Below are 11,054 nucleotides of genomic sequence, written 5' to 3' on the forward strand. Positions count from 1 at the left end.
ACCTATATAAGTACAAAATAAGCCAGACATTATGGGACTTCTCTGTTGCATATGAATATTATGTGAATGAATTCTCTTAATTTCTCGTATGAAGTAAAATGTGAATATAGTTACCTATGGCAATTATTACTATTACTTCTGTTTATGAACTGGAATCAGTATGGGATTGAACAAAATTTGAAAAATGCTAATTTTGCCACCCATTACTGAGAAAGAGTGCAGTACTACTGGAAGACACTGAAGTTTAGTCTACCTGTAAAAAGCCTTATGTTTAGACAGCTCATATAAAGAGGAGAAGAAGTAAATTCAACATTAATTTCTGCAGTCAGATTAAGGCAAAACTTTCTTGTACCTATTGGAAATTTGTCGGGTAATTTGGAGAACATCTAATATTTAAGTTGGTAGCTTCTTAATACATATATCAAAAGAATAGAAATGAAATGAAGAACATTCACTTAGAAATGGAAATTAAAACTTTGTGGATCATAGGTATTTTCTGGGAAGTTATAGAATTAATTTACTAATATTCATCAGAGTTTTATCCTATTTTTTTTTAAATGTAATATGCATTACTGGATAGTAGTTTAATCTTTACTTTCAACTAAAAATTTAATGTATCGTGAAATACATATGTCTATAGAATAGAAAAATGCTAGCAGTCCTTGGATTACTGCCTGAGGAACCTGATCCAGTAAGCATAGTCAAGCTGCTCAAAAGAAGCAGCCATCCAAAATATGACATTGCCAGTCATCTTAAAAAAGATATGTTTAGAAATTGCTTAAACGAACACTGCTTCACAAGTAAAGGGGCAGAACAGAAGGGAAATATCACAGAATCACACAGAATCACAGAATGGTTAAGGTTGGATGGGACCTCTAGAGATCATCTAGTCCAACCTTCCTGCTCCATTCTTCAAGATATTCCAATATCACTTCTTTTTTTTTTGCTATTGCTATTGCCCAAATCAGAATGGAAAGATGAGTGTGTGTGTGTGTGTGTGTGTGTGTGTGTGTGTGTGTGTGTGTATCATATAGATTATATATGTGTGTTTGGATATATATATTCAGCTTTCAATAGTACTAATAACTTCCAAGGTGGTGGCTCAAGAAAAAATATAGAGCTCCACATCAGCTGATGAAAAATTAAATACTTCAGACTCCTACTTTACCCCAGCGTAAAAAACTAAAAAGTGAATAAATCAGGAAATGAATAAGGAAACAGTTCAGGAAGCATTCTGTCTTCATTTGCTGAATAAAATTTCAGCAAAACTGAACTTCTCTCTACCCAACCCCCCCAAACTCCTTTTGTAGAAACTTTATTTTCCAAAGGAAAATCAAATAATTCTGATAAAAAATCCTCAGAATCATCTAGAATAGGGGAGTYTTCTGTTGATGTTTTATGTTGACTGTTACAAAGCATTCCAGAAAACAGTAACCTAAGTAGAAGCTTACAGAATTCTAAATTAAATAAATAAATAAAMATTCTACACAAACACATGGAAAAGAATCCTAAAACACACATATAAATCCATACAAATGTGATCCTACAATTAAGAGGAAATCAGAAAAAACTAGAGAGCAACCACTTTTTCTCCAAAGCCTCCCCCACTGGTAGGCTTTGGGGAAAAACAACACTGGCAGTGTTTGAAGATAAGTTCTGGCCTAGATAATTTAAACTACTCAGCACAGTAGTTCAATTGTTTCCTCAGTTCTTCTGTAAAGCCTGAGAACATGACATCTTGCTATTCCCCTCCGCAACTGCATGGCTTTCAAGAAGTGAGTAGACACAAAGGAGAAGCAAAGCATATATATACAAAGCATGCATATACAACACAAGAAAATAAACTACTAAGTGTGTCTATGAACAGAGTAGCAGAATAAAATACATATAGGCTGTGTTTTCTTTGCAGTGCAGCTTTTAATATAGCAAAGGAGAACATTGTTCTGATTTATGCTTTAGAGGCAATGTAGAATGTATGTGACGTGCTAAATCTCAGTTCAGCTGCTTCGGTGCTATTAGATAATAAGCTTTCTCTCCTTTGATGACTCTTTGCTCTGTGTTGGAAAAGATGATGCACATAGCAACAGCCATACAAGCTCAGATCAGATGTTCACCYGGCTCAACATATTGTTTCTGACAATGGCCAAAAGGAGATTTTTAGGGCAGAGTTTATGAACAGAGAAAGCAAAGAGTGATACATGTCTGCATTGTCCCCATAGCTCCGAAAATTCATCCCTCAGACAGAGAAAACGTTTTAGTATTTTATCTGTCTAAAAACAGAATTATCTACCATTAACTTCTTTATTTCTCACCCAAATTTTAGCATGAAACAAAGCATTCCACATTTTAACCACAGAATGCAAAGAACCATTTAAAAAAATGCCATTTGCTAGCTTCATTTGATATCTCCCTTCTCTTGTAGAGGAAAAGACAACGAATAGGCATCATCTATCCATCCTTTCTCCCAATGAAAACCTCAGATGTCATAGCAAATCAATATACACCAGAAAAATAGCAGTGTGCAGCTCACTTAACCTTGTACAAATCAGGTGACATCTCTTCAGAGACAAGGAGGTTACAAATGAGCAGACACTCTATTCTTGGCAAATTATCAAATTGAGTTAACACAAAAATAGGAGTGTTTCTCCTGGTACCTGTCGCTGGTTTTCTGTCTCCAGCCTCAGTCTGGCTTCTACACATCTTCTGGTCTCCAGGAAGGCTTGACGTTGTGCTCGGTCTGATAGGTAGCTAATGAAGATTCCTGCGGTGTTCATACACATAAATAACACAGCCTGAGCTGCTATCTGCAAAAAACAACAAACAGGATTTGATCAGACAACGTAGGCAACAATATCTGCCTAAAAAATAAGGTGCTCTGCAGCCGTGCCAGCTGTGAAATAAGCCGTTAAGAAAGTTTTCAAAAAGGGAATCTCTTGGATCTTAATTAAAGGCATAAAGCACATAAAATTCTCTCTGCCTTGAGGAAGAAATATGCAGTATTTGGGGGCATTAAAGTCTAGCTGAATCACAAATGATGTTTGCAAGAACTGACTCACAAGACTCTCGTCAGGAATGATTACAAACTTAATTAACGATTTGTTTTAGCCCTGCCTCTTCTACAAAATGCAACTTTGTGATCTGCTTTGTAACTTAGTTTGAGAACAAAGCCGTATTAAGGAAAACAAAGTGTCAATTAGCTAAAAATTAATATCAGTGATAACAGTTATTCTGTTGTTATTGACCAAATTTAATAAATTYATTTTCAGCTGATGCCAAAGCACTAACTCCAGTAATCTGAACCCTGAACTGTTTCAGAGGAGGACCTGAAAGAGTAATCAAATGCTTAAATAGGCTGTATTTGTGCAAACAGACCTCTTTCTTTATGGATCACTATGTGGGAGCTGGAAGATACACTCTTTTCCTTGTAGAAGATGTATCACAGTTTCTTTTTTTTTTTTTGACATATGAACTTAAAACAGCTAAGAGACAGGGATCCTTGGTCTATGTAGATTCCAGTGGATTATTTGTCTTTGGTAAATACCTTTTTGTGCTTTATTTGCTTGTGATATAGAGCACGCAAACAGTACTGAAGTGAGGACAGTTTGGAAAACCAAGTGGGATATGCATAAATTTTGAGTGAACTCTCAACGGAGCTGGATTTGCAGTCCAGCACCTTCCTCCAGCCCCCTCAATCTCTGCTAGTGTTTATGAGTTCGGATGAGCTCCTCTCAGTTCTAGCATCAGCCAGTGTTTCAGGAAGGGGAAGAGTGGAAATTAAGTCCAAAAGTCCTTAAATTCCTCAAATGCAGCATTCCTGTCCATGTTAGGATATTCCAAGTCTCCTTCATTTGAGATCCTATCTCTGACAGTGGCCAACAAGAATGACTAGGTCAAAGCACAAGAATAAGGCACTCAGTAGAAATACAAGAATAAAGCACAGTTTCAGTGATATTTTGTTGTAACAGTTTTGTAGACTCCAGCAATCTGAGGGTGGGGGACATAACGGGTGATGTTTCTGTAGTGATATTTGATAAACAATCTCCCCAATATGAAAGTTTTGCTTCTTCTAATAGGAGAGAGGAAACATTTACTACAGATCCTTATTCATATWGTGATGTTGTGCCTGAGATTTTCAGGTCTTATTCTTCGCATTCACAGTTGTTTACAAAAATGAGATTTGATATCAAACGTAGGGCATTTGGAAGAGCCTTCAGCTTTAACTGTTCCTGTTTCATGATGGCACAGGGATTTCAGGTACAATTTATAAGCCATGATTAAATAAGAATGTACATCCTAGCTCTAATGAAAGATCAATTTAACTTTTGCCAGTACGAGATGCCTAGGCAAAATCACACAATCACAGAATCACAGAATATTCAAGGTTGGAAGGGACCTCTACAGATCATCTAGTCCAACCTTCCTGCTCAAGCAGGCACATCTACAGCATGTGGCACAGGGCGGCATCCAGGCGGGTTTTGAAGATCGCCAGAGAAGGAGACTCCACAGCCTCCCTGGGCAGCCTGTTCCACTGCTCTGTCACCCTAACAGTAAAGAAGTTCCTCCTCGCCTAGAGATGGAACTTCCTGTGCTCCAGCTTATGGCCATTACCCCTCGTCCTATYGCTGGCCACCAATGAAAACAGCTTGTCCCCTTCCTCCCTGCATTCTCCCTTTCTGAACTTATACACATTAATCATACCCCCTCTCAGCCTTCTCTTCTCCAGAGAAAACAGGCCCAGCTCACTCAGCCTCTCCTCGTACGAGAGATGTTCCATTCCCTTAATTATCCTGGTTGCCGTTCTCTGGWTCTTCTCGAGAAGCTCCACGTCCCTSTTATACTGGGGAGCCCAGAACTGCACACAGTACTCCAGGTGCGGCCTCACCAAAGCTGAGTAGAGGGGCAGAATCACCTCCCTTGACCTGCTGGCAACACTCCTCCTGATGCAGGCCAGGATCCCATTGGCCTTCTTGGTCACTGTGAGAAATGGGATCCCATTGGCCTTCTTGATCATCTGTGAGAAATGGGACATAACTACAATGGTCTTGCTTTAGTCATCTTCCTAGCTTCCAGGATCCTGTGGTTGACACTGAGGTGATTGAAGGTATATTCTGAGCTGGACTTGGTATATACYGTCCATCTATTTAACAACCCCTAGTAGATATACTATATGTATTTTTTCCTGATACCTTTTTGAAGTTAATTACACCATTGATGTTATTTCATTCAGTGACAAAGATTTATGTAATTTTATTAGGCACTTTGTGATAACAATATTCCCTTTTATTTGCTTTACATCATTGCCTTATCATTTCTTTGAGTGTCCCCTCATAAGAGAAATGGTGAAATGGAAATCAGTTTCCATTCATCATTCTCTCATAGTCATTTTATTGATTTATAGAATATCCTCCCTCAGCCCTTTCTTTGTGAAACAGAATTGTGAACTATTTAGTCTCACTGTGTTTGGGCATCACTCCATCTTTCTGTTCATTGTTCCTTTGCCCTTCTACCTTGCTCTATTCTGCTGGACACCGAGCACCTCAGACAAGCCTCCTTTCATGTTTGTTCCATAATGAAATAGAGAATGCAGTTATGTACTCCATGACATAAGAGTTTTCTGGTGCAGACTACTAATAGACGTATGATGAGCTGACTTGGGGAAAAAAAATAGCTCAAAATAATGTGGTGTAGTAGGACAACTGGAAGCAGCAGCAGATGGATGGAGAAATCAGCATTAACCCAGAAGCAGTAGCACAGTCCTCTTGTTTGCTTGCAAATTCAGTTGAATTTCCAGTTTACACCCTTCTCTTCTCCGAACTAGTGCCACTCACTTCAGAAGCTCTCCTTAAAGCAATGCAGTAGAATTTGCCCTTCTATTAGATTTCATGAGTGCATAATTCAGTTTAGACAAAGGGAATTATGGAAAATTGCTACAGGTAAAATAACAGTTTATTCAGTTGGAGGCGCAATCTGCTTTCCTTGAACATAGTCTGCTTTAAGCTAATCTAAAGAGTTAAAAGTGCTGTGTCTGGCAAAGATATTAATCGTTGGTTCTTAATTAAACAAGCAAACAAAAAGACACAGAAGATTTTAGTTTCTTGTTTGCCACTCCTTTTTCCTGCAGCTTACTGTGACCAATTCCAGAAGTCTTGATGGATTTTCTATTGTGTATCAGGGCCACAAGCCAAGACAGACTGCAATTTCATAAGCTGTGCACAGTTTCATATCTTTTGACTGACCTGAAGATAATCGGTGCTCATACAGCAGAACAGCTGAGGTATAAGGAGAAAAAAAAGAATATCTTTTCACAGCATTTGTGAGTGCTTTAGTCTATTTGTACCTTGCACAGCACTGAATTAGGCAGTTGCAGCATGGACAGCAAGTGATCTTGAAAAAACTATGAAGGATGTGTTTTGATGTCAAAAGGACTCCGGGAAGATCTGCTCCTTGGTTATTGTAAAAATGCAAACACAAGACACTCATCACCATGCCATTGATGGGTGYTACAGAACCAGCACTATCCCTCCTGAATCTAGATAGAAATAGCTCTTAAAAATGTTCCCCCCAAATTTCTGCTTCTCCCATGTTTCTCTTTGGAGGGGATTAAAAGCTTAGTTTACAGAGAAATCACCTGTCAAATCAAATCTACATTTATAAAATGTCCTTAGTGAAAGCACCTTGGGGCACTTTGCAAAGTCAACACAAAAAACAAAGGCAATACAAGGAGTGGAAGCAGGTCAGACAAGAAAGATAAGTTTAAATTCAACAGTACACACAGATTCAAATCTTTCTTTTTGTCTTTTTTTTTTCTCTGTCATATACAAAAAGCACATATACACATATATACACATATACACATACACAAAAAGTGTATCAAAAGCACTTTGCAAAGGCAGTTACAAAACAAGATAACAATTTGAGTAAATTTGGGAATCTCTGTATCTCAGAGAAAAAACAGAAAATAAACACTGGACACAGCTGTCAAGGAAGAAGTATTAATCAAAGCTGGCACTGCCTGGGAGAGTAAGAGAACAGGGAAAGGAGAATTGATCAGGAAGCCAGTGAAGTATCTCAAAAAATATCAAAAAATGTGCTACTAAGTGAATCACAGCCATGGAGAAATGATCAAGGCACAACTGATCATCTCAATTTCAGGAATTTCAGGAAACATGAAATTCAGTAGGATACAGGTGATAGAGCTTGAGTTCTTGACAGTAGAGCTGGACTAAGCACAACAACACTAATTTGTAGGCATTTCTTCAATTAAAAAGTGCTAAATTTATTTTGACAACCAAGTGCTAAATTTAGTTTGACTTGATTGGAAGCTTATGAAGAGTCCTGTGAGTTTATGAAAAACTGAAAATGCGTTGGAGACCACTTTGCTGTTGCCAAAAGTTTTGAAACTTCAAAAATTATAACTGAAATATGTTTGCATTGTTTTACATTTCTTCTTTGAAAAGATGCAGTTGCCCAAACAGGGAGTATAAGTCATAACGACAGCTGTAAAGTCCTCCATTTCAAACCTTTAKGAGACCTGTTGGTAAAAGGAGTGTACAGCAGTTGCTTGATTTTTCCATAATCCAAAGAATAATATTAACTGACACATAGAAATATTCCATAGATCCAAGAGATATGAAAGGTGGTAATCATATGTTTGCTAAATCTCAGTGAGACTAATTGCCACAAACCATCTTCATCAAGAGTAGTTCAGCCAGCTGTAGCGTATATTCATTTGAAAACCACAGTAGAGAAAGAAGAGAGGAAGTTGAGGAGCTTCTGTATTATTACCCTCCTCACCCCCCCCCCCCCCCAAAAAAAATCCTCAAACTGTGAAACTAAAAGAAATCTGAAAACTAAAGAAATCATATTCAGTATAAATTCCAGTCAAAATATTTCAAGGCAGGTCAATACTAGTACTCGGGAATTTCATTAATTCCTGAAAGGAGCCCTTGGGAGATTGTTTAATTTGTTTTCTATTTTGCTTTCTAATTTTGGGTAGGCTTTAACAATGGATGAAAGTAGTTCTTGGCCATTTTGAGAAAACTGGGAAGTAAAGCTGTTGTGCTTCTTTAAGTGTGTTTTCAGTATGTACCACATAAAGAACTGGTTGCTATGGTAATTATTAYTGGTTAATTAGATTTGGAGAAGCATTTTGATTCATCATTAGTTGTTTAACTAAAAATAGCAGCTTGCCACAGGGTTGTTTTCAGTAACTAAAATGCCTCAGAAACCTCARTACCCTCTCTCCTTTCACCATCCCCTCAGCTAAGTTATTCTGGGGGAAAATATTTTCTGCTCTTATCAAAAGACCATAAGAACTGATCAGCATGCATGATGTGTGGATTGACTGAGAAGCGTGGGATTTGAGTCCAAAATGCTGTGCTTTGTATAGAAGGGGAACATCTGGCAGTGCAGACACCACCACTCGCTCTTACTGCTGGGATGTGGCAAGCTGCTCTCTCCAGTTGAGCCTGTGATTTTATGAATCGAAGCACTTGGCAGCAAAACTTGTAGGTACCTGCATCTCTGGGCTGCCTCTTACCCACCTTCACCCCACCACACCGCTTCCTCTTTGGTGTGCCAGATCAATTATTTGTGGGACCATACTGTGAGATATATCAGGGAACTTGGCCAACTTAAAAAAGCAAACATTTGGTGTTGGCAGTGAATTTCCCAGCTTGAGCAGCAGCCTCATTGAGCTCACAGCACAGCCTGCACAGGGAGAGGAAGCACATGAACGTGCAGAAGTGCAGCCGACTCATTAATACAAAATTGTTTCTGTTATCATTAAACCACTTTGTAAGCAGTTTCCTTATGCCCCAAGTTCATCTAGCCTCACTCTTAGGACACTGCTAAATGCCAGCAGCCATGGAAGTGGGTTTTTGTTTGTTTGTTTATCCTAGATTATGGATACTTCTGAACCAGGATTTAATGGAGACTAGCTGGTCCCACAAAGTGGGACCTGAACTGTCACARCTTTCCAGAAAGCTTGCACGTCCCTGATTCTCTATATTGTCCAGTACTTAATTATAGTAGATCTTTTGCAGCTGGTCACAGCTGGAGTGAGTGTCAGGTCATTTATCTGATGCTAATAGATATATTTTAATGAACAGTAGGATTATAACTCACGCCAAAGATGACAGACATAGTGAAGAGATGTTGTTTATTCATGCTAAGTTTAGTAAAGTATTCACTAGGGTGGTTCAGAGAGTTCCTTTCCGTACCCTCTAAATGCAAAAACAAACATTTTTGTAAAAAAAGAAAAGGCTTACTTTTGTTTTCATCAAGTTACAAATTAATGGAGCACTTGAGTTTAGAAATGAGTCTTTCAATATTCAGCTGTTTACAGCTCCCACTGGGACATAGGCAGGTTCTTAGAAAATTCAAAGCTTATTTAGGCCTCCAGAATGGTTGAGCTCTTCCAAGAAGGCTGGTGTTGTGCCTTTAAAGCATGTACTGGAGGACTTCACTGCGTACTTAGGGCATATTCTGACTCTGAATATGCATAAAATCTATAGCCTGCAGTGCAAGCTACATTGTCTATGAAAATGCAGGACATACCTCATTAGATTACTGACAACAGGAATATCTGGTCTCAAAAATGCTTTTCTTCATGTTTTTGCAGAATAGCTTAACATCATTATTGTTCTCACATTTCTAATTGCCTAGAAAACAAAGACTTTTTTGTTTTTCTATATGAGTAGGGATAAATTTGTATAAAATCGATTGTTCTAGTTCAAGCCAGAATTCAAAAATATATCTTTAATATTCAGAATACAAAATTTGTTTTGCTGTTAGAAAAATTGCTATTTCGTTTTTTATTTTCCTTCTCACTGAATCTATTAGAAATCTAGAAAACTGAGTGAATTGTTCATAAGTAATCCAAAGCATACAATTTGGCAGATCAGCTTTCAAAAATGGCRGGAGTTTTCCAACATGGTATAATAGAAAAAGGTTTTCAGGCACAGAGTACATGATATTTAACTCCTCTAAAGTCAATATAATATAGGCTTCAGGCATAAGATGCAGAAATATATATATATATATTTATATGTAGAGGATGTAGACAGCCTTCTCTTGGTGCTTTGCTATTTGTAGATTTTAAAATGACTTGACATCAAGGACTTTCTGGGACAGTGACAGTATCAGGATCACAGCCCATGCACGCAGGTGAATAAATAGAGATAGGTAAATGATCTTCATTTTTAGGAACTACTCTTTGGGACTGAAGACTTCAGTCTGTCGTACCCTCATCTAGGGACTGCTCCTGAATCACATGCTGATATCTGGTGGTTGCATCTCACACACACTGAGGATCACAGCATTCTTTTCTCATTACTTTGCACAAAGAYGCTATCATGGATATCAGACATCTTCCTGTTTTGAATAAAAAGTCTCTTCTGAGGTGAACGGCATCTCCTATTCATTGTTTTTTATGTGTTGGTTAGGTASCATCCCCTTTATTCTGAGACAATTTCATGCAAGGAAATTCCAAGGAGAAGTCTAAAACTAAACCTTTCAAGTAGCGTCATTTTCTTCCTAAAACATCATTTTGTGTATTTATGTAAGCTTAAAAGGCTCAGAGGAATCTTCTTTTTTCTTCTTTTTTCTTCTTTTTTTTCTACCTTGACTTCAGCAAGGCTTTTGACAATGTCTCCCATAATATCCTCATACGGGAGCTCCAGGACAGTGGACTAGATGAGTGCACGGTGCGGTGGATCGAGGGCTGGCTGGATGGCAGAGCTCAGAGGGTGGTCATAAATGGGGCTGAGTCCAGCTGGAGGCCTGTGGCCAGTGGTGTCCCCCAGGGGTCAGTACTGGGCCCAGTGCTGTTCAATTTGTTTATCAATGACCTGGACGAGGGCACAGAGAGCACCCTGAGCAAGTTTGCGGATGACACCAAGCTGGGTGGAGTGGCCGACACTCCGGAGGGCTGTGCTGCCATCCAGAGGGACCTGGGCAGGCTGGAGAGCTGGGCAGAGAGGAACCTCATGAGGTTCAATAAGGACAAGTGCAGGGTCCTGCACCTGGGGAGGAATAACCCCAGGCATCAGTAC

The 11,054-nt window shown here is 38.7% G+C and overlaps 1 protein-coding gene across 2 annotated transcripts in view; it reads right to left on the reverse strand.

Moving 5' to 3' along the window:
* The window catches only part of ADCY8 (adenylate cyclase 8), a 121,620-nt gene that overhangs the window by 89,275 nt on the left and 21,291 nt on the right, over positions 1–11,054 (reverse strand). For both annotated transcript variants that reach the window (XM_026053435.1, XM_026053436.1), the window contains exon 2: positions 2,655–2,804. In XM_026053435.1, coding sequence (XP_025909220.1) covers positions 2,655–2,804 — 150 coding nt within the window. The remainder of the gene's footprint in view (positions 1–2,654; positions 2,805–11,054) is intronic.

The sequence above is a fragment of the Nothoprocta perdicaria genome, unplaced genomic scaffold (genome assembly GCF_003342845.1).
Source record: "Nothoprocta perdicaria isolate Ctin4 unplaced genomic scaffold, notPer1 scaffold_115, whole genome shotgun sequence".
NCBI classification, from domain to species: Eukaryota; Metazoa; Chordata; class Aves; order Tinamiformes; family Tinamidae; genus Nothoprocta; species Nothoprocta perdicaria.